Genomic DNA, 25,085 nt, shown 5'->3' on the forward strand with positions numbered 1-25,085 from the left:
GGCAAGGATATTGCTGCCAGTAAGATTCAACCATTAATCAACCATTTATCGGATCATCAAGAACTTCAAGGAAAGCGGTTCAATTGTTGTGAAGAAGGCTTCAGGGCGCCCAAGAAAGTCCAGCAAGCGCCAGGACCGTCTCCTAAAGTTGATTCAGCTGCGGGATCGGGGCACCACCAGTACAGATCTTGCTCAGGAATAGCAGCAGGCAGGTGTGAGTGCATCTGTACGCACAGTGAGGCGAAGACTTTTGGAGGATGGCCTGGTGTCAAGAAGGGCAGCAAAGAAGCCACTTCTCTCCAGGAAAAACATCAGGGACAGACTGATATTCTGCAAAAGGTACAGGGATTGGACTGCTGAGGACTGGGGTAAAGTCATTTCCTCTGATGAATCCCCTTTCCGATTGTTTGGGGCATCCAGAAAAAAGCTTGTCTGGAGAAAGCAAGGTGAGCACTACCATCAGTCCTGTGTCATGCCAACAGTAAAGCATCCTGAGACCATTCATGTGTGGGGTTGCTTCTCAGCCAAGGGAGTGGGCTCACTCACAATTTTGCCTAAGAACACAGCCATGAATAAAGAATGGTACCAACACATCCTCCGAGAGCAACTTCTCCAAACCATCCAGGAACAGTTTGGTGACGAACAATGCCTTTTCCAGCATGATGGAGCACCTTGCCATAAGTGGCTCGGGGAACAAAACATCAATATTTTGGGTCCATGGCCAGGAAACTCCCCAGACCTTAATCCCATTGAGAACTTATGGTCAATCCTCAAGAGATGGGTGGACAAACAAAAACCCACAAATTCTGACAAACTCCAAGCATTGATTATACAAGAATGTGCTGCCATCAGTCAGGATGTGGCCCAGAAGTTAATTGACAGCATGCCAGGGCGGATTACAGAGGTCTACAAATATTGACCCTTTGCATCAACTTCATGTAATTGTCAATAAAAGCCTTTGACACTTATGAAATGCTTGTAATTATACGTCAGTATTCCATAGTAACATCTGACAAAAATATCTAAAGACACTGAAGCAGCAAACTTTGTGGACATGAATATTTGTGTCATTCTCAATGCTTCTGGCCACGACTGTATGTAGCAGACCAGATGTACAGTGGATGATCCCACCACCATAGCCTACAGGCCATGGCACTGTACATTGCCAATTGTTTCAGGCATTATTGCCATTAAACATTTCTAAGTAACTCCTTGTCGTAATGGAATTGGTTTTCGATGAAACAAGCTCTTTGGCTTTAGTGTTACCAGTACTGGACAGAAGGTCCAAAGACTTCACCAGGCACTGCCTGCATCAACGGTGCCAACCAGGTAGTCTCACAAACGGATTCAATTATAAATGGTTCACGTTGTTTTGTCTGCAGTTTTAGATCCATTGTAGATAAAAGACGTTGAAACGACATCTTTAACTGCGCTACAGGATCTGATTTGCTTTCCATACTAATAAACACTGAAGGGATCAACATCTGATGTGTTGATATGCTGTACAATTCATCTAAAACCAGTCCAGTCCAGTTCCATTACAACATTCATCTAAAACCAGTCCAGTCCAGTTCCATTACAACATTCCTCTAAAACCAGTCCAGTTCCATTACAACATTCATCTAAAACCAGTCCAGTCCAGTTCCATTACAACATTCATCTAAAACCAGTCAGGTCCAGTTCCATTACAACATTCCTCTAAAACCAGTCCAGTTCCATTACAACATTCATCTAAAACCAGTCCAGTTCCATTACAACATTCATCTAAAACCAGTCCAGTCCAGTCCCATTACAACATTCCTCTAAAACCAGTCCAGTTCCATTACAACATTCATCTAAAACCAGTCCAGTCCAGTTCCATTACAACATTCATCTAAAACCAGTCCAGTCCAGTTCCATTACAACATTCATCTAAAACCAGTCCAGTCCAGTTCCATTACAACATTCATCTAAAACCAGTCCAGTTCCATTACAACATTCCTCTAAAACCAGTCCAGTTCCATTACAACATTCATCTAAAACCAGTCAGGTCCAGTTCCATTACAACATTCATCTAAAACCAGTCCAGTCCAGTTCCATTACAACATTCATCTAAAACCAGTCCAGTTCCATTACAACATTCATCTAAAACCAGTCCAGTCCAGTCCCATTACAACATTCATCTAAAACCAGTCCAGTCCAGTTCCATTACAACATTCATCTAAAACCAGTCCAGTCCCATTAATCTAAAACCAGTCCTGTTCCATTGCATCATTCCGTGCGGCTGGACCCCACCGAAAGCCTTAAGAGTGTTGTTACAGGGTGACGTTAGTGGTGACTAATTCATTTGATTCTTATTAGAAGCCTGGATGATAATAAACATAGGTCCATTATGTAGTTGTAAGACATGATTTCAGTTTCCCATAGAAATGTGAGTTATAGACCTGTCATTCCCATTTAAAGACAGTCTGGTAAGCGGTAGAGCCGTTCTGTGCATTTTACTTTCAGCTTCAAAAAGCTGAAAATACAATGTTTTAGGTTATTGAAAATATATTTTACAACAGTTTAAATGATACAATGACTGTCTAGAGTCTACAGGGAACAGAGTCAATGAGATGCACAACAAGACAAAGGAGAGCTAGGGGTTTTATGGATTTAATGGTCTCATTTAAAGGTGATAGACAATACATACAAAAATACTTTTCCAATACAACTTGTTGCCCTACAAAAAAACAACTGATAAATGACCTGCTAATTGTTTCTCCAAGAAGCACAGAGAAAGTTGTTGAAAACAGAGTGGTGTAAAAGTAATTGAGAGCGTTCAGCTGCTAGAACAGATGATATAAAAACGGTACAAATACACACAAAGCAATAAGAAAACAAAAAATATGAATGAAGAGAATACGCCTGTTAAATACATACAGTGCGTCCCAAATAACACCCTAAACCCTATTTAGTGCACTACTCTTGACCAGAGCCCCATGTAGGGAATAGGGTGCCAGTTGGGATGCGGATCACAGATGCTTTCTGTACACCTGACCAGGGTAGAATGGAGAGAGATCACTGTTTAACGGAGAGCAGGGCTTGTACTCGACGGGTCTCAGAGCACCACCGCTGATCGACAGTCGGTTTGGCCGTTTAAATCAGATTATAAACTGGGTGGTTCAAGCCCTGAATGCTGATTGGCTGACAGCCGTGGTATATCAGACCCGTATACCACGGGTATGACAAAACATGTATTGTTTACTGCTGTAATTACATTGATAATTAGTTTATAACAGCAATAAAGCACCTTGGGTGTCTGTGGTACATGGGCAATATATCAAGGCTAATGGCTGTATCCAGGCACTCAGCGTTGCGCTTAAGAACAGCCCTTAGCCGTGGTATATCGGCCATATACCACACCCCCCTCGTGCCTGATTGCTTAATACGAACAACATTATATAGACAAGGGGGACCTGATCCTAGATCAGTACTCGTACTCAGAAATGTTGTGAGTATGAGTCCTGAAATTTGATTTGAGAGTTCAACTCCTCGACCAGACTGCATCTGAAACGGCACCCTATTCCCTACATAGGGCACTTCTATCGACCGGGGGCCGTACGTATCGACCGGGGGCCGTACGTATCGACCGGGGGGCCGTACGTATCGACCGGGGGGCCGTACGTATCGACCGGGGGGCCGTACGTATCGACCGGGGGGCCGTACGTATCGACCGGGGGGCCGTACGTATCGACCGGGGGGCCGTACGTATCGACCGGGGGGCCGTACGTATCGACCGGGGGGCCGTACGTATCGACCGGGGGCCGTTTAGGGCTCTGGTCAAAAGTAGTACACTATATACAGAATAGGGTGCTATTTGGGACTCAGCCCAGGATGAACCCAGGAGACGCCATGTTTAAGAACCTCCACAGGAGGTGCAGAGGGCCAACACCCCACACTGAGGGAATTACAACACACACACACACACTAACTCATGTACACCAACATCCTCACACACACACACACACACCAGCAAAAGCTTGAAACCCTTTCCGCAAACACAAACCCAGTGGTGAACCACCTCACAACCATGACCCTGCTAGCGCAACACACCCCGTCCAGTCCCTCATGTTTAGTACATTCCCTGGGTTCTGGCGCTGCCTGGGGAACGGTAGCCTACCGCACGCAGGGTTGTGTTCCAACCCTACTATAAAACACCTGATTCTACTAATGATCTGCCCCTCAGGACCCTGGTTGGCTGAATCAGGTGTGTGAATCTAGTGCAGGGCTGGAGCAAAAGCCTACAATACCCAGTAGATCTCCAGGAGAGTTGGTTCTCTATTCTAGTGGCTGTCAAAGCTTGAGAGAGAGAACATACAGGAGGTCCTGTTAACCTAGAGTGGGGGGCCACATACAGGAGGTCCTGTTAACCTAGAGTGGGGGGCCACATACAGAAGGTCCTGTTAACCTAGAGGGGGGGGGGGGGGGGACATACACAGGAGGTCCTGTTAACCAAGAGAGAGGGGGGGGGGGGACATACAGGAGGTCCTGTTAACCTAGAGGGGGGGGGGGGGGGGACATACACAGGAGGTCCTGTTAACCAAGAGAGAGGGGGGGGGGGGGCATACACAGGAGGTCCTGTTAACCAAGAGAGAGGGGGGGGGGGGGGCATACACAGGAGGTCCTGTTAACCAAGAGGGGGGGGGGGGCATACACAGGAGGTCCTGTTAACCAAGAGGGGGGGGGGGGCATACACAGGAGGTCCTGTTAACCAAGAGGGGGGGGGGGGGGGACATACACAGGAGGTCCTGTTAACCAAGAGGGGGGGGGGGGGGGGACATACACAGGAGGTCCTGTTAACCTAGAGGGGGGGGGGGGGGCATACACAGGAGGTCCTGTTAACCAAGAGGGGGGGGGGGGACATACACAGGAGGTCCTGTTAACCAAGAGGGGGGGGGGGGGGACATACACAGGAGGTCCTGTTAACCAAGAGAGGGGGGGGGGGGGGAGACATACACAGGAGGTCCTGTTAACCTAGAGGGGGGGGCATACACAGGAGGTCCTGTTAACCAAGAGGGGGGGGGGGGACATACACAGGAGGTCCTGTTAACCAAGAGAGGGGGGGGGGGGACATACACAGGAGGTCCTGTTAACCTAGAGGGGGGGGGGGGGGACATACACAGGAGGTCCTGTTAACCTAGAGGGGGGGGACATACACAGGAGATCCTGTTAACCAAGAGGGGGGGGGGGGCATACACAGGAGGTCCTGTCAACCTAGAGGGGGGGACATACACAGGAGATCCTGTTAACCAAGAGGGGGGGGGGGGGGGGGGGGCATACACAGGAGGTCCTGTCAACCTAGAGGGGGGGACATACACAGGAGATCCTGTTAACCAACCTAGGAACATACAGGAAGAAAAAAGGGAGGTACTATCTGAACTTGTCCTAAAAGGAATTCTCATTTTAGGTTTCTGTTGCAAAACATTTTCATATGTTGGGCCCAAATGAACACAACCCAGGTTGCTGAGTCTACTTGGTGGGAAGGCTGAGATTGGCTATCAAGGTCACGTTGTGATGCGTTTGACAAACAGTGGGGGGGACAATACATTTTTTTTCTTTTCATTTTAGATCATAAAACTATAACAGCTGTACGGAGAGACTAAACGTCTGTGATTCTTTCTTTTTCTTTTTTAAAGACGAGCTATGTACAATAAACTACACCTATTGTAGAAGTTTCCATTTGTCAAAACATTAGGATGGTACAGACCGGTGTAGTAGCAAGCATCGACACGTTAAGGCCATTTAAAACACAACTACACACAGTAAAGGAAGAGGGGGAAAATTTACAAAAATAAATAAATAAATCCAACTCTTCTCCAACCCAATCTGAAATCAGCCTTTTCATTTCTGCTTCAGGCTCAACTGGGAAGGACCGTAGAAACAGAGATGACATTTTTGGAGGAACAAGGGACTGCCGTTGCCCATCGTCCAGTGACAGGGTGGGGTGAGCGGGAGAGTAAAAAATCGGCTTCCTCACTAGGTTTTACCACAGTAGTCTTGATTTTGGATCTCTCAGGTCTGGAGCTAGTCAGTGTTGTAGGTCCTGGCCTTGTGAAGGAAGGGTTTTGGGAGGGGGGGGGGGCGTTACCTGGGGTTACCTGTGCCTGTTGAGGGCTAGTCTGATGGAGTTCTTCACCACCCGCTGGTGGTTACTGCTGGGGAGGGGAGAGGTCACATCTGGCAGCTCCATACTGGGAAGTCTCTGGAGAATGGACACACATGGCGAGAGAAACAAAAGCAGACACGTGCACACACATGCATGAACACAGACATTATGAGATTTCAAAATCAACTATTAATTTGAAGACTGCTTTCATGCATTCCAGCTAATAAAAGTCAGTACCTGTGTTCTTGACGAGTCGATAGTTGGAATAGGCATAGCCTTCACCCCACCAAGACGTTCCTGTTAAGAGAAACAAAACTAAAATGAATGAAATGCAATAATCGACTGACATAAAATCTCTGAATAATGTGAGGTGTGTATTTCTAGAGTTCAGTCGGTGTTCGGAGTGCAGTGGGTTGAGAGAAGAGGACTCACGACGTTCACCCCGTCCCCTTGCTCCTGGCCGTCGCTAGATAAAGGGAACGGCTCCTTGAATGCAGGGTCATCGCCGGACACCAGCTGGAGAGAGAGTGAGAGAAAGTGAGAGACTGACAACATCATGACCTCATTAACCTGTGCAAAAACGTTTTCCTCAAAAAATGTATATTTATACAGCTCCAGTGAGACAGTGAAAAGGGTGATTAATAAGTGCATCGATGACCTTGTCCCCAGTGACCATACATACATATCCCAACCAGAAGCCATGGATTACAGGCAACATCCACACTGAGCTAAAGACTAGAGCTGCCGCTTTCAATGAGTGGGACACTAATCCGGAAGCTTACAGGAAATCCCATTATGACCTTCGACAAGCCATTAAACAGGCAAAGCAGCAATACAGGAATAAGATTGAATCCTACTACGCTGGCTCTGACGCAGGTCGGATGTGGCAGGGCTCGCACACTATCACGGATTACAAAGGGAAACCCAGTAGCAAGCTGCCCAGCAACATGAGCCTACCAGAAGAGCTAAATGCCTTATGCTCGCTTCCGAGGCAAGCAACACAGCCATGCATGAGAGAACCTGGACTCGGCCCACACGCTGAAATAGACTACTGTCTATTATCTATCCTGTTGCCTAGTCACTTTACCTCTTCCTATACGTACATAGCTACTTCCTGTATATAGCATTTTATTACCTGCTACTTCCTGTATATAGCCATGTTATTACCTGCTACTTCCTGTATATAGCCATGTTATTACCGGCTACTTCATGTATATCGCCATGTTATTTTTACTCATTGTTATCCACTTTGTATTTATTCCTCATGTCACTATTTCTATATTTGATCTTTAACTCTGCATTGTTGGAAAATAAGTCTTAAGAAAGCATTTCACTGTTAGTCTATGAAGCATTTGACAGGATTTAGTCTGGACGTGGAGGATAGTCCTGGACATATCCATCCAGGGACCACACCCTCTCCTCACCAGATGTGCAGTGTCTCGTATCCTCTTGGGGAGTCCGTCCTGTGTGGGGGAGTGCGGTCTCTTGGATGCAGCGGTGGCTCCGTTCTGGTTCTGCTCTGTCGGGCTGGTTGTATCTCTCGAGGAGCCCAGGCAGGGTACAACGCTCCTGCCTACTACTGTAGGAATGGTGCTGCCTGCTGGAGGACTCACCTGGGGGTGAAAAACACAATGAGTAATATAACACAACTTGAATGTTCAGTGTCAAATCACTAAGTGGCATTCACACCAACAAAGGACATGTGTCTTTTAATTGTGGGGCTGTCGTGTGCCTTTCTTGAATCCCGTTAACAGGGAGGGGGGGGGGGGACGGGACAGGGGTTCCTTGAAGTTCAAGACATCAGCCAGCTGTACACAAAGGACAGAGACAATAAGAGTGTGCACCATGACCGGTGCACATTGTTTCTGTTCAAACTGACAGGAGTCATTGTTTTCTACGGGAGCTCTAGCAAGCCTGCAATATACGTTTCCATGTAGAGCTTCTGCTGAGTAATCTAGATGTAACCTGTGTTCTGGAGAGTCGTGTATTCATTTTACAATAGCAAATTCAACTCACCGGCTCTGCACTGTCTTTCAGTCTCTTGGACTGATCCTCCAGCGTAGGGGAGTGGAGCCTCTTGGCTCCGTTCTGGTTCTGCTCTGTGGAGCTGGTGCTGCCAGGGAGAGAGACCAGGCTCCTACCCACTACTGTAGGAATGGTGCTACCGACTGGGCCCGTTGGGGCAGAGGGCTCGGACTCTATAGGGAGAGAGGAGGAAAGAGGTTAGGAGAAAGAGAAGGGAGAAAGAGAGACAAAGAGAAAGGAGTGAGAGAAATGAGGAAAAAAACAGAGCGAGGGGGAGAGAGTGAGAGAATGATTGAGAGGGAGACAGGTTACTAACCCAATCAACCACATTTCAACACTACTTTAAGTAGTGACTTTCAACAACACTAGTATGTAGACCATGTATATCTGAGAGGAGAGATGAACTCTGGACACTCACTTGATCCAATGACGGGGATGGACAAACCCTGCTCCTGATCGGTCCTGGGTGGAGAGACGTCTGGCACTGAGGAGCTGGTCTCCACAAACAGAGAGACTGGCACCTTGGGGGGTGTCAAACTGCACGGCACAGAACGACAAGAGGAATATCGTTATATTCATCATTGCGCTATTAAATTAAACATGTTATGATGACCTGAAACAAGGAGCATGAACTAATAATTTATTTTGTCAATATTGTGGAAAGAAAATTTTGACATCTGTATCTTGGAATAATATTTTTTTTTTGGGGGGGAAAATCCTAAAACTTTGTGTCAAATGGTACCATTATGTTAAGTAGTGATGAGCTACAAGTATAAACTACATGTGACAGATCTTCTGCTGTAGCCTTGAACATATTATAAACTGGGTGGCTCGAGTCCTGAATGCTGATTGGCTGACAGCTGTGGTATATCCGACCGTATACCACGGGTATGACAAAACATGTATTTTTACTGCTCTAATTACGTTGGTAACCAGTTTATAATAGCAATAAGGCACCTTGGGGGTTTGTGGTATATGGCCGATATAACCAGGCACTCCACTTTGCGTCGTGCTTAAGAACAGCCCTTAGCCGTGGTATATCGGCCATATACCACACCCACCTTGTGCCTTATTGCTTAATTCTACAAGTGTCCCTGGTTCTCCCCTGTTCTATGTGAGGAGTACCCACCTGTCGTCTGTGTCCGAGGCGGCCGGCCTGGACGGCTTGCAGACGGAGGTGGGAGAGCTGAAGGGAGTCCCGGAGTCAGTGTCTCTGGAACTGTCCAGCTGACTGCCATCGAGAGAGGAACGCTTGGAAGTCCCGCCGTTGGAGTTGCGGTTCAGCTCCACTATGCTCTGTAGTGAGGGGAGTGGGGAAAGATGGGTGTGGGAAGGAGGAATCGAGAGGGACAAGGAGAGAACAAAAACTTAGTACAAAGCCAATCACAAGATGATGATTCGTTCAAATGCATTTCTTAAATAAATATGTCTAAACTACACATTGGCTTTTCTCAATATCCCCTCTCCTGGCCCCCCTTTTCAAAACGCATTGAGAACAAGGGCCGAGGGGAGGGCCCTTGAAATCCGGTTGAGAAGGAGACCAGGAATGTCAGAAAGGAACGGAGCTAGAGCCTCTGCTTGAAGAGAGCATTCATCCTACCCTCTTCTTCCTCTGCACCAGCTCAACAGGAAGGTACTGGTGGAGCTGCTTCTTCTTCACGTGCGTCGCTTCGATCTTCATCCCATCCTTCAGCATGGTGATGTTGTTGGCCTGCCTGTAAACTGCAGAAAGGGGTCATGGGACATGGAGTCATTTAGAGCTCCCTCTACCAGCATAGACAGATGTAAAAGGGATAGTTCACTCAAATTATTAAATTACACATTGGTTTCCTTAGCATATAAGCAGTCTATGGACACAATTTGACAGCAATTCATGCTTTGGTTTAGTTCCCTAGCACTGTTTCCACATGCTAAAGTTTTAGCATTTGTGGCACAAATCCCATTCAAGTCATGGGACTGATATTAGCATGTGGAAACCGTGCCAGGGAAACTAAACCAAAGCATGGCCTGTTGTCAGCAGTCTGTTACAGCCGAAGGAAACCAATAGGTCATTTTGTAATTTGGGTGAACTAACCGTGTGTGTGTGGTATTACCTGTGTCTGTGAAGGACTGGATGTCGTAGGTCAGGTCGATGTTGACGCTCTCTGTGTTCTCCACTTTCTTGAAGATGATCCCAATGAACCACATGGAGACAAACTCGTTCCTTTTGGAAGACGACAAATATCAGCTGGGTACATTTTATCTATGACATTTATCAAACATCTAAAAATGTTTCAAATCTGATCATTCAAGACAGACAAGTTCCAAATCGTCTCCATGTGCTCCCTGGTGGCAGCTTGAGTCAGTTCGTCCTGCGGGGTGCCTCACTAAAAAACAATCAGTTCGTCCTGCGGGGTGCCTCACTAAAAAACAAACAACCGTGAATTCTTTGCACTAGCACTTCTCTTCCCCTACTAGCACCGACTTTGCTTGTCGCTACTTTGATGTAAAATGTAGTTACTATGACTAAGACGTGGTTGTCTCACCTAGCTACCTTAAGATCGATCCAATAACTAAGTCGCTACGGATAAGTGTTTTCTAAATGACTCAAATGTAAAATAAAAAATGCTAACTAGCATTAGCGGAATGAAGCATATACCCACAGCCTTCCAGTCATTGTGCTAATTCCAGTTAGCGATTGCGCTAGCGCTAATTAGCAACTTCCTTCAAACTGCACGCAAAATGATATTCAAGAGTTCATCTGTCTCTGCGGAAGTAGATAAAGAGCCTCAGTGCCAAAACCTCAAAGTATTCCTTTAAGTGAAATCTCCACCTACGCGGGGCACAAGGCCAAGCAAAATAAACTCGCTCAGTGCACAAAGGTTTTAAAAAAAAAGGTTTCCGTCTTGTGCCCTAATGAACATAACCCCAATATTTCTGGTGCCTTCAAACTTAAAAAGATGTGGAGTGTAGAGACTCACTCGCTACAGCTCTCCTTGTTCCCGGGGAAGGATGTGGGGTTGACGTGTGCCAGGGTGATGTACTCGTTCCTCTCCAGGTTCCCCACCAGGACACGGATCTTAGACTCCACCAGTCCGATCCTAGAGGGAGAGGAACAGACAGGAGGTTCATAACATTACTGGGATCAGAGACATATCTTTAGAGTTGGGACACCTTTTAGAATGGACGCCTTGTTAGAGCCTTTGAGCATTCCATTTATCCATTCATGACGAGAATTTGGAATCTTGTACAAAGCACTGTTTACATTTCTGAAAATGTTGTGAATGGCTATTTGTCAATATTATGCCTTCAGAAAGTATTCACACTCCTTGACTTTTTCCACATTTTATTGTGTTACAGCCTGAATTTAAAATGGATTCAATTGATATTGTGCAACTGGCCTACACACAATACCCATAATGTCAAAGTGGAACATTTTTTTTTTTTTTTTATGTTTACAAATGAATAAAGAAATTAAAATAAGCGAGGTTTTACAATGTCTCGCAAAGGGCACCTACTGGTAAATCGGTTTTTAAAAAAGCAGACATTGAATATCCATTTGAGAATGGTGAAGTTATTATACTTTGGATGGTGTATCAAAACATTCAGTCACTACAAAGATAGAGACGTCCTTCCTAACTCAGTTGCTGGTGAGGAAGACAACCCGCTCAGGGATTTGGACAATGAGCTAGAAGAGTCACACCTGATTTCACCTACTCCCGCCTGTCTTCCATCTTTGAGGACACGTATTTCCATTGTTAGAGCGGTCACTCGACTATCTTGTCAATATAATAGAAAAGCCTGGCTTTTACCGGTTTGACTTGTTTGCCTAGGGTAAGACGCCAAACAGATCTTATAGGCCCTTAGGAGCGCCACATTCCCATGTAAAACACTTACCATTCTAATTGGTTTTCTTCTGTGGATGCACTGGCAGTCAGAACAATATAATGCCTGTTAAAGACAAAACATAAATTGGCATGCAAATAAACATCGTTCAACTATTTCAACATTTAAAATGCATGAAAAAATAAAACAGGGAAATAAACATTGAAATATATAAACACGTACTTGTACTTCAGGAAAAAGTTGGGCGGATGGAACAGTTTGGACCAGTCGCTTTTCCCCTGAAGGATGTCATCTGTGACACTGAGACCTGTTGGATGTAAGACATTTAGTCATCTCTTGTGTACAGACGCATGTAACATAGGACGGTATCAAAGCATCCGTCAACAGAATGTGGGATGCAACGATTAACGGGGAACTTTATTCCGGTTGCCCAGATTCCCCCCCACTGATCATTTGGACAAATCATGACTTCACATGTTCCGGATTTCAGAAGTGGAGGGGACATTTGGCCATTGCTTTCCTGAGAGAGTCTCTGTTTAGGGGGGTGGGGGGTGGAGAATTCTCTAGGTTGGTTAGGGTCTCCTCTCATACAGATACCCCCAGAACATAATCAAACATCTGACACAATTACACAAGATTCTACAGAGTCACACAGGACCACTATACAGAACTAGCACAAAGCACTCCTCACTGCACCGCGTAATCATATGTAAAAAAGCTTTTTGAGATGAATCCTGCTGCAAATATAGGGACAAATATTGATTTATTTTTTGCCATTTAGCACACACATTTATCCAAAGCGATTCGCAGTCACACCTGCCTACATATTTATGTATTGGTGGCCTGATCTAGGATCAGTTTTGCATTTTAGCTCATAATGAACATGATAATATGGACAGGGGGGACCTGATCCTAGATCAGCCAGGTTAGGGTCAGGAGTCAGGTACCCACCGTATTTGAACTCCTCGCTCATGATGGTGCGTGTGGAAGTGGAGACGTTGTAGGTGGAGTTCTGCTGGGGGTAGGCTGGCGTGATGATGGGCATCAGGTGGTACCTGTCTGACGGGTTCACCTGGAAACGGGTAGAGAGGAGAGTTGGCACAGGGCAAGAGCAGCTTTATCCCCCACAGACACACACACACAGCATCTTCAAAATAAGCATTTTATCAATTTGTTTTGTTCATCCCATATATTTCTTGTGGAATTTGTGCATCTCAAACACACACAACAGCAGACACACACACACAAACTCAACAGCAGACACCTACTCGTGGATCCCAAACAGGTAGATTCAGATTGCTGTCTTCAGGCTGTTTCAAAAGCACAGGATTCGGCCATTCCCTACAGAACAGATTGAGGGAATTGATTGCCTTTCAAAACAATGGAGATTTAAAAGCAACAATATTTATTTATCATATCATCATCACCCATTTAAACTAATCAGGGCCCATATCATCATCATCATCACCCATTTAAACTAATCAGGGCCCATATCATCATCATCACCCATTTAAACTAATCAGGGCCCATATCATCATCACCCATTTAAACTAATCAGGGCCCATATCATCATCATCACCCATTTAAACTAATCGGGGCCCATATCATCATCACACCCATTTAAACTAATCGGGGCCCATATCATCATCATCACACCCATTTAAACTAATCAGGGCCCATATCATCATCATCACCCATTTAAACTAAGCAGGGCCCATATCATCATCATCACCCATTTAAACTAATCAGGGCCCATATCATCATCATCACCCATTTAAACTAATCAGGGCCCATATCATCATCATCACCCATTTAAACTAAGCAGGGCCCATATCATCATCACACCCATTTAAACTAATCGGGGCCCATATCATCATCATCACACCCATTTAAACTAATCAGGGCCCATATCATCATCATCACCCATTTAAACTAATCAGGGCCCATATCATCATCACCCATTTAAACTAAGCAGGGCCCATATCATCATCACTCATTTAAACTAATCAGGGCCCATATCATCATCACCCATTTAAACTAATCAGGGCCCATACTCACACAGTGCCTCAGATAAGAGCTGATCTAGAGCCAGGTCTCCCTTATACATTGTGATTTAAAAAAAAGGCACAATCCTGGATGAGTACTGGATATAGAATGTAAAGCGAGGGTATGGGGCTCCTTGTGTACCATTTGGAGAAGACGAGGAAGAACTTGTGTACGAGAGTGGCTGCCACAGCGTTGGGGTAGAGCTGGCAGGTCCTGGCTACCAGCATGGCCCAGGAGACTCCACCCAGGAAGCCCAACATGTTGGAGTAGATTCCACGGCCTGGGGGACAGGGAGGGGGGGGACAGGGAGGCGGGGACAGGGAGGGGGGGACAGGGGTAATCAGATATGCCATTTAACAGATGCTTTATTGCAAAGCAACGAACATTCACGTGTGCATAAAATGTGTTAACAAAATGGGTCATATTCAGTAGGTTCAAAACAGAAAAGACCAGTCAGAAAAGACCAGTCAGAAAAGACCAGCCAGTAAAGACCAGTCAGTCAAGACCAGTCAGTCAAGACCAGTCAGTCAAGACCAGTCAGTAAAGACCAGTCAGTAAAGACCAGTCAGAAAAGACCAGTCAGAAAAGACCAGTCAGAAAAGACCAGTCAGAAAAGGGGGAAGTTCTACAATCTGAACTACTTGTCCAATAAACAAAAGCTCAATTTAGTTTCCCAGTCTTAAAATATATCTAGAAATGTTACGTGTGCCTTAATGAACACATCCCCGGTCACACATCGCTCTACAGTAGAGTGCTGTATCCGGTTAGGTACAGTTACAGGGTCAACTGTCCGCAATAGTGGTCCTCTGTAACTCAGCTGGTTATAATAGATGTATAGAGAGGTCCTCTGTAACTCAGCTGGTTATAATAGATGTATAGAGAGGTCCTCTGTAACTCAGTTGGTTATAATAGATGTATAGAGTGGTCCTCTGTAACTCAGCTGGTTATAATAGCTGTATAGAGTGGTCCTCTAACTCAGTTGGTTATAATAGATGTATAGAGTGGTCCTCTGTAACTCAGCTGGTTATAATAGATGTATAGAGAGGTCCTCCGTAACTCAGCTGGTTATAATAGATGTATAGAGAGGTCCTCTGTAACTCAGCTGGTTATAATAGATGTATAGTGGTCCTCTGTAACTCAGCTGGTTATAATAGATGTATAGAGTGGTCCTCTGTAACTCAGCTGGTTATAATAGCTGTATAGAGTGGTCCTCTAACTCAGTTGGTTATAATAGATGTATAGAGTGGTCCTCTGTAACTCAGCTGGTTATAATAGATGTATAGAGTGGTCCTCTGTAACTCAGTTGGTTATAATAGATGTATATAGTGACTTTCTATCAGCCCATGTAGTCACAGCTCTTTACATAGTAAGGGGGAAACTCACCTCATCCACCACCAATGTGTAGCACCCACCTCAGTGATGCCATCAGTGGAGAGGTGAGGAGTGATTACATGCCAATTAGGAATGAGGTGGATGATTAGGTGGCCATGATGGAAATGCAGCCAGGTTGGGAATTTAGCCATGACCCCCGGGGTCAACACCCCCTACTCTTACGATTAGTGCCATGGGAGTTTGTGACCACAGAGAGTCAGGACACCTATTTAACGTCCCATCCAAAAGATGGCACCCTACACGGGGCAATGTCCCCTTCACTGCCCTGGGATCTTCTTAGACCAGAGGGAAGAGTTCCCCCTACTGGCTCTCCCACACCACATCCAGCAGCTTCTGGTCTCCCATCCAGGGACCAACCCTGCTTAGCTTCAGAGGCAAGCCAGCAGTGGGATGCAGGGTGGTATGCGCTTGCAATGCTAGGGTAGTGGGCCTGCTTAGCTTCAGAGGCAAGCCAGCAGTGGGATGCAGGGTGGTATGTGCTTGCAATGCTAGGGTAGTGGGCCTGCTTAGCTTCAGAGGCAAGCCAGCAGTGGGATGCAGGGTGGTATGCGCTTGCAATGCTAGGGTAGTGGGCCTGCTTAGCTTCAGAGGCAAGCCAGCAGTGGGATGCAGGGTGGTATGTGCTTGCAATGCTAGGGTAGTGGGCCTGCTTAGCTTCAGAGGCAAGCCAGCAGTGGGATGCAGGGTGGTATGTGCTTGCAATGCTAGGGTAGTGGGCCTGCTTAGCTTCAGAGGCAAGCCAGCAGTGGGATGCAGGGTGGTATGTGCTTGCAATGCTAGGGTAGTGGGTCTGCTTAGCTTCAGAGGCAAGCCAGCAGTGGGATGCAGGGTGGTATGTGCTTGCAATGCTAGGGTAGTGGGTTCGATTCTCAGGACCACCCGTACGTAAAATGTATGAACCCATTACTTTAAGTCACTTTGGATAAAAGCGTCTTGCTGAATATCAAACATTACAGCCTATAATATTAAATGGTATATATTAAATGACCTCAATATCCTAAATGATTAAATGGTATATATTAATGACAGATATAGGACATTCTATTCTAGGTGCTGACTCACGTTTGGCCCACAGCTTGATGGCCCTCAGGGTTAGTCTGAAGTTCTCCTTGTTTGGTACCAAGTACAGGATCTCGTCTGTCACTCTGCAGCCTGGAGGAGGAGAGAGAAGAAATCCTGTGTCTCAGAAAAGTCTAATTGCTGACAACAAGAGTAAAGGGAGGGATGTTAGTTCCACACTGATGTCATTCCAAAGCTGGTGCTGTAGTTGGGTAACAGAGTTTAACATGACTACAGATATGGGTACCATGTACGTAGTACCATATATTACTAAGTACTAGTACTAGGTTCTATGTAGTACCAAATATGACTACATACTAGGTTCAATGTGGTACCATGTACTAGGTTCTATGTAGTACCATGTATTACTACGTACTAGTACTTGGTGCTATGTAGTACCATGTAATAATACTGGGTTCTATGTAGTACCATGTATTACTATGTCCTAGTACTAAGTAGTACCATTTATTACTACATACTAGTACAGTACTATGTTCTAGGTAATACCATGTATTACTACATACTAGTACAGTACTATGTTCTAAGTAGTACCATGTAATATTCCTATGTACAGTGCCTTCAGAAAGTATTCATACCCTCTTAGGCCTCACCCCCCCTATCTGAGATAACTACTGCAGCCCTCATCCTCCACATACAACACCCGTTCTGCCAGTCACATTCTGTTAAAGGTCACAAAAGCACACATATTTTCAGTTCACTTTAGTTAGCGACTGGCACGAGCTGCAAAAAAACTCTTAAACTGGACAGTTTTATCTCAATCTCTCAATTCAAAGACTCAATCATGGACTTTTACTGACAGTTGTGGCTGCTTTGTGTGATGTATTGTTGTCTCTACCTTCTTGCCCTTTGTGTTGTCTGTGCCCAAAATTGTTTGTACCATGTTGTGCTGCTACCATGGTGCTGTCATGTTGCTACCATGCTGTGTTGTCATGTGTTGCCGCCTTGCTATGTTGTTGTCATGTTGTTGACATGCTATGTTGTTGTCTAAGGTATCTCTTTATGTAGTGTTGTCTCTTGTCGTGATGTGTTTTGTCATATATACACTACCGTCCTAAAATTTGGGGTCACCCCGAAATGTCCTTGTTTTTTAAAAAGCAAATGTTTGGTCCATTAAAATAACATCAAAACGCCTCAAGTCCTCAACTGGGAGCCTCATTAAATAGTACCTGCAAAACACCAGTCTCAACCTCAACAGTGAAGAGGCGACTCCGGGATGCAAAGAAAAAAGTGCCAAAGAAAAAGCCATCTCTGCCTAGAAGGCCAGCATCCCGGAGTCGCCTCTTCACATTTGAGGTTGACACTGGTGTTTTGTGGGTACTATTTAAAGAAGCTGCCAGTTGAGGACATGTGAGGCGTCTGTTTCTCAAACTAGACACTCCTCTTTCTATTCTGGTTAGAGACAGTTTGCTCTGTTCTGTGAAGGGAGTAGTACACAGTGTTGTAGGAGATCTTCAGTTTTTTGGGCAATTTCTCACATGGAATAGCCTTCATTTCTCAGAACAAGAATAGACTGACGAGTTTCAGAAGAAAGTTTGTTGTTTCTGGCCATTTTGAGCCTGTAATCGAACCCACAAATGCTGATGCTCCAGATACTCAACTAGTCTAAAGGACAGTTTCATTGCTTCTTGAGTCAGAACAACAGTTTTCAGCTGTGCTAACATAATTGCAAAAGGCTTTTCTAATGCTCAATTAGCCTTTTTAAAATGATAAACTTGGATTAGCTAACACAACGTGCCACTGGAACACAGGAGTGATGGTTGCTGATAAATGGGCCTCTGTACGCCTATGTAGATATTCCATAAATCAATCAGCTGTTTCCAGCTACAATAATCATTTACAACATTAACAATGTCTACACTGTATTTCTGATCAATTTGATGTTATTTTAAAAATGGACAGAAAAAAAAGGACATTTCCAAGTGACCCCAAACTGGTAGGTCGTCATTGTACATAAGAATGTGTATTGTTGTTCAGTATATTACTATTGATGGATTCTATTAAAATGTAACATGTTTAAAGTTAAACTGTAGTGTGTATCCTGTTTAGTGAATGATTACTGGGAGTATTAATGGAGTTCAGGACATGAAACGGTGTGTATGCTCATTTAGAAAGGTTGACCTAATCAGATAAGAGGAAATTGCCTATGATCAGAGAGCAGGGTCAGGCACAGGAAAATGAAGATGATGTGGTGAGATTCTGACTATCTGGACAAACAAAGAGAGGACCGTGGACATTCCACAGGAGAAAGGAGGGGAACTCACTGGGACTACAGAATATATAGCTGGGGAGGTGACACCTACAAGCAGGGAAGAGTAAGATGTTTTGTGAACTTTCTAATTGTATGTACTCAGCTGATCAAATCAAATGTATTTATATAGCCCTTCTTACATCAGCTGATATCTCAAAGTGCTGTACAGAAACCCAGCCTAAAACCCCAAACAGCAAGCAATGCAGGTGTAGAAGCACGGTGTCTAGGAAAAACTCCCTAGAAAGGCCAAAACCTAGGAAGAAACCTAAAGGAACAAGGCTATGAGGGGTGGCCAGTCCTCTTCTGGCTGTGCCGGGTGGAGATTATAACAGAACATGGCAAAGATGTTCAAATGTTCATAAATGACCAGCAGGGTCAAATAATAATAATCACAGTAGTTGTCGAGGGTACAGCAAGTCAGCACCTCAGGAGTAAATGTCAGTTGGCTTTTCATAGCCGATCATTAAGAGTATCTCTACCGCTCCTGCTGTCTCTAGAGAGTTGAAAACAGCAGGTCTGGGACAGGTAGCACGTCCGGTGAACAGGTCAGGGTTCCATAGCCGCATGGCATCCTTGGTATTAAACACTTGAAACCTCTCTTGAGCTTTTGGTCTCAATTCCTTATTGCAAAGAGGTTGCAATAGCATTTTTGTTTCGAACACTATGTACTAGTCCTGTGTGGCTTAGTAGGTAGAGAATAGTGCTTGAACGCCAAGGGTTGTGGGTACAATCCCTGTGTAAAACACATGCTTGCATAAGTTGCTTTGGATAAGAGCATCAGCTTAATGTCATGTATTATTATCACTACTAGTACCACAGGAAGAGAGCGCACTAGTACCACAGGAAGAGAGCGCACTGGTACCACAGGAAGAGAGCGCACTGGTACCACAGGAAGAGAGCGCACTGGTACCACAGGAAGAGAGCGCACTGGTACCACAGGAAGAGAGCGCACTGGTACCACAGGAAGAGAGCGCACTGGTACCACAGGAAGAGAGCGCACTGGTACCACAGGAAGAGAGCGCACTGGTACCACAGGAAGAGAGCGCACTGGTACCACAGGAAGAGAGCATTGGTACCACAAGAAGAGAGCATTGGTACCACAAGAAGAGAGCATTGGTACCACAAGAAGAGAGCATTGGTACCACAAGAAGAGAGCATTGGTACCACAAGAAGAGAGCATTGGTACCACAGGAAGAGAGCATTGGTACCACAGGAAGAGAGCATTGGTACCACAGGAAGAGAGCATTGGTACCACAGGAAGAGAGCATTGGTACCACAGGAAGAGAGCATTGGTACCACAGGAAGAGAGCATTGGTACCACAGGAAGAGAGCATTGGTACCACAGGAAGAGAGCATTGGTACCACAGGAAGAGAGCATTGGTACCACAGGAAGAGAGCATTGGTACCACAGGAAGAGAGCATTAGTACCACAGGAAGAGAGCATTAGTACCACAGGAAGAGAGCATTAGTACCACAGGAAGAGAGCATTAGTACCACAGGAAGAGAGCATTAATACCACAGGAAGAGAGCATTAGTACCACAGGAAGAGAGCATTAGTACCACAGGAAGAGAGCATTAGTACCACAGGAAGAGAGCATTAGTACCACAGGAAGAGAGCATTAGTACCACAGGAAGAGAGCATTAGTACCACAGGAAGAGAGCATTAGTACCACAGGAAGAGAGCATTAGTACCACAGGAAGAGAGCATTAGTACCACAGGAAGAGAGCATTAGTACCATTGAGGCTGCGGATGCAGCGGATGTCCAGGTTCCTCAGGTGGGAGTCTCCTCTCAGATCCAGGTTATCTGGGATGGACTGCAGAGCCAGCCGCGCAAACAGCAGGTCAATCTGCCCGGCAACAAGACAGAGCAGGTACACTAATTACACTGGGCTCAAATTCACAATGTCTCTGAATAGAAGTACAGATCTAGGATCAGGTGGGAACAACCGCTAATTCAGTAGGACAAAAAAAAAAAAAGCCAAACATGATCCTAGATCAGTACTCCTATTGGCGGTTTGTGAATTCTAAAATGTTGGAGTCCAATACTACTTATAGTCTGTATCTACTACAGGATATGGTGATTTTGGGTGATTAAATAGTGATTATGTTATAATCATGTTTATGCCAATAGTATACTATAGCTACCTATGCTTTCTGTTCAAATATGCAAAAAAATCACACAATCTTGGGTCCGGCAGCTCGTTTCTGACCAAGCATATCATAAACCTCTCATTTCCAGGGTCTGTTCTTCACTTCAAGACTGTGTTGAGGTTGATCTACAGCCTGACCTGGGTTCTGTTCTAGTTCAATATGAACGTCAATGTGTTGGATGTGAATGTAGAATGAATGTGTTCGCTCCATCGTTATTTTTATTTTTTATTTTTTACCGTTATTTTACCAGGTAAGTTGACTGAGAACACGTTCTCATTTGCAGCAACGACCTGGGGAATAGTTACAGGGGAGAGGAGGGGGATGAATGAGCCAATTATAAACTGGGGATTATTAGGTGACCATGATGGTTTGAGGGCCAGATTGGGAATTTAGCCAGGACACCGGGGTTAACACCCCTACTCTTACGATAAGTGCCATGGGATCTTTAATGACCTCAGAGTCAGGACACCCGTTTAACGTCCCATCCGAAAGACGGCACCCTACACAGGGCAGTGTCCCCAATCACTGCCCTGGGGCATTGGGATATTTTTCAGACCAGAGGAAAGAGTGCCTCCTACTGGCCCTCCAACACCACTTCCAGCAGCATCTGGTCTCCCATCCAGGGACTGACCAGGACCGACCCTGCTTAGCTTCAGAAGCAAGCCAACAGTGGTATGCAGGGTGGTATGCTGCTGGCATACTGGTTAAAGATTTGGGTTGGTGAAAATCCACTCTGATGGTGTACCTATCTCACAGAGTGTTGAAATTAGACACCATTTGAACATCCAAAACCCCTTTACCTCGATGCCGTCAAACTTGAATTTGATCACAGGTACAAAGGCATCCTCCACCGCCTGAAAGAAGAAGTGCATCGTGTTTAAAGCAATTTGACAGGCCAAGTCAAAGGTACAGCAGGACACACAGATGTTGGCCATAATATACACAAAGAAAATATCTTGTGGACTGGCTATTTTAGTGGTCATGCCTCAGCCTCCAGCACATTTACAGTGTGAACGTAGGTTACAATTCAGTCTACTGCCTTTTGACACAATCGCTCTTCATTTTTCCTACACTGTCATCCTCTCGCACTCTGTTCAATAAAATATGAGATTCCTTGTTTTTTTAAACTATACGAATTTTATCCTGAGATTTTTTTATATTTTTTAAACCTCACCCGTAGATCTTTGATCTCTTCGTGCAGTTTGAGCTTTGCAAAGAATGAGTCGAAGAAGTCTGTCCTCTCCACGTGTCGCGGCGATACACACAAGGCATCAATATCCGCCCCTGCAACACAAACACGCACACACAAAACTTAACTATACCTTTGACAGCACACAACAGGTGTCTCATGCAGACACGCACGTGTTCTCTTTAAGAGTCAGGATAGGACATTACCTTTAGTGTGAACTCCAAGCCGGTAAGACCCAAAGGTGAAGATCTTTCCCCCCACATTGGTTATCGCCGATGGTGGGAGGTTCTGAGGGGAATTAACGTCAATATCACTCAGCATGCTTACACATCATTCTCCCATTGATATCATAGCAGAGTAGAAATGATTTGCTGTCTGTAAAGCAACCACCGATGCACACAGTTCAGTCATCGTTGTTCTTCAAAGAACCTACCTTCGTTTCACTGATCTCGGCAATCCATTCCTTGACAAATGAATTCAACTTCCCAAGAACTGCGAGTCTGTGGGAAGTAACATAACGGCAATCAATTCACCTGTCCACTACGAAACCCAGCATATCCCGAACACACATATGAAAAGAACGTAAACCTACAACTCTTTAACCTGGAAAACATCTAAGCAAAACAAAGGGCATCTAAATGAACAAATACCACTCAACTTCAACCAGCGTCTGTATTCACTGAAAGTCTCAGAGCACGAGTGCGGCTGATACAGGATCAGTTTTATGTTTTATATCTTAATGAATAAGATTATACGGAGAGCGGAGGACTTGATCCTAGATCAGCACGCTTCCTCTGAGACACTTTTTGAATACGGGCCCAGGCGTGGGTTAAGTCTGACAAAGACCTCCGGGTGGAAACATTGCACAATAAAAAATACAAATAAACTATGGGAGTATTCATCCGTGTGGAGGCATCTTTTCCTATATTTCATGAGAACGCCATCTCACCTGTGGTTGAGTTCGTCCTCATCCTCGAACACCCCAAAGGGTTTCATGGCCTCGCTGAGCTTGTGTGTGTACTGATGGTCCACCTCCCTGGGGAAGGCCATGCTAATGGACGAGGTAATGCCATAGTGTTTCTGAGGCTGCTGCCCGCCATGCATACTGTTACGGTTCCTGTACAAGTCAACACAGAGGAAGAAGAGTATGTTATATAGATGATAGATGTCCTGTTGAATTGTTCAAAGTTGTTTGCAGTATATATACTTCAGTCTAGCCGACTAAACGCAACAGGGAAGGAAGTTCCTGATGAACTCCACCAACGGAGTTGAGCAGACCAGGCTTTGTGGAATTCAGCCCTGACTACATTGATTCACCTGAGGTCAATACTTCTTCTTGAGCATTATGTTTATTAGTTATCACGTAGCTACCTAAACGTTAGCAATCAATGTGTTTCCCCCCCCCCAAGACACCCATTTACTCTATAGCGAGCTACATTCCATAAACAATATTTGCATTTGAAGAGCCATCCTATGTTTAGCGTACTCACTGGGTGAAAAACAAACACACAGACACAAACCGTGAACTAACTTAGTTACTTTGATGGTGCTTCATTCACTTCCGATTCATTGAGCTGGTCTGGATAGATTAAGCACAAATAGGGAACTAACGAGGGAACGAACATGACGCCGGCGTCAGCTCCAAATGACCTGTTATTGGTCACTACACAGACAGGGATGTTTACAACAAAATAAGCCAGCCAGCTAATGTTAGCGCATGTGTAAGCAAGTTAGTTAGCAACAACGTTGGCTATTAAGTCGGGTAGTTAGCACACGTTAACGACCATACATCTATATGACCATCTAGCTATAAACAGGAACTCAAAGGCTATAACGTTAAAGTCGTTAGCTAACAAGTTAGCTAACTAACGTTACCTAGCGTGGATTATAAACAAAATACCGTTAATCAACAATTAGCTAGATAACGTTAGCTAGCTACAATGAAATACAAACAACGACATATAAAAACCCATCGAGTCACCAAGCTACTTTAGAAATATATATGATGTCGAGTAGCACGTTAGCAAAGTTAACAGATGCACCAAATAGCTAGGCCTTTGTTAGCTACGCTAACTCCCTCAGCCTCGCATTGTTGTGATGATAGCCGTTCGCTAGCAGCTAGCAGTGTTAGCCTAGCTAGCTAACGTTAGATATTCTATCATATTTCTACACCAACACACATGTTGAAGAGTGAACAACATTACAACGTCTTTAGCATGTGTGCAACTTACGCTGACATTTCTTTCATGACCCACCGATAACTTTCTCTTTTCCTTAGAACAAACTTGTAGAAAACATGTAAACTCAGCCAGCAGCAGCCCCGACCCTATTTATAACAATAGCTAGTTAGTTACACTCCAATATGGCGCTCAAGCCGTCTCTGTATCCCGACAAGCTTTGCACAGTGAGATTCTGTCGTCATTTCCGGTCATAAATCCATAAACATCCACAGTGGACTTTTTTTGTTGTTGTGTACTTACTTTGATTTTCCACAATAAAATGATGTATACGATAGTTATACTCAGTACCCACCGTATGAGTATAGAACTTGTTCATCAATAATCCAGTGGGTTTTTGAGGGAACAGTTTGAAAAAGCCATGTAAATGTAACGGATGTGAAATGGCTAGCTAGTTTGTGGGTACGCGCTAGTAGCGTTTCAATCAGTTACGTCACTTGCTCTGAAACCTAGAAGTAGTGTTGCCCCTTGCTCTGCAAGGGCCGTGGCTTTTGTGGAGCGATGGGTAACGATGCTTCGTGGGTGACTGTTGTTGATGTGTGCAGAGGGTCCCTGGTTCGCGCCCGTGTTGGGGCGAGGGGACTCCGTAAAGCTATACTGTTACATAAACAAATGTGTCAAATGACATTATTTTGTGGCATAGGTTGCATCTAGTGGCAGCGATGGGATCACGTCCAGTGGTCTTACATGGTGTTGGGGAAACATTCTCACTGCACTTGGGGCTATGTGCGCAAGGATATTTCTTAAGAGAGAGAATACTGTAA

General features: G+C 44.9%; 1 protein-coding gene across 1 annotated transcript; it reads right to left on the reverse strand.

Annotated features, from left to right (window-relative positions):
• Positions 1 to 5,720: 5,720 nt before the first annotated feature.
• Positions 5,721 to 24,490, reverse strand: papolg (poly(A) polymerase gamma). The gene is made up of 23 exons (XM_071394537.1): positions 24,316 to 24,490; positions 23,034 to 23,201; positions 22,518 to 22,584; positions 22,291 to 22,372; positions 22,070 to 22,179; positions 21,696 to 21,749; positions 20,480 to 20,591; positions 16,478 to 16,567; positions 14,165 to 14,303; positions 13,246 to 13,318; positions 12,929 to 13,049; positions 12,200 to 12,284; positions 12,029 to 12,082; positions 11,113 to 11,232; positions 10,246 to 10,355; positions 9,753 to 9,874; positions 9,282 to 9,448; positions 8,571 to 8,689; positions 8,144 to 8,325; positions 7,552 to 7,740; positions 6,560 to 6,643; positions 6,365 to 6,424; positions 5,721 to 6,223 (listed from the first exon to the last, which is right to left on the reverse strand). Exons 1-23 carry the CDS (start codon positions 24,330 to 24,332, stop codon positions 6,116 to 6,118), a joined length of 2,433 nt encoding a protein of 810 aa, XP_071250638.1. The 5' UTR covers positions 24,333 to 24,490; the 3' UTR covers positions 5,721 to 6,115.
• Between the last annotated feature and the right edge of the window lie 595 nt (positions 24,491 to 25,085).

This window comes from Salvelinus alpinus, chromosome 3, assembly GCF_045679555.1.
Source record: "Salvelinus alpinus chromosome 3, SLU_Salpinus.1, whole genome shotgun sequence".
Lineage (NCBI taxonomy): Eukaryota > Metazoa > Chordata > Actinopteri > Salmoniformes > Salmonidae > Salvelinus > Salvelinus alpinus.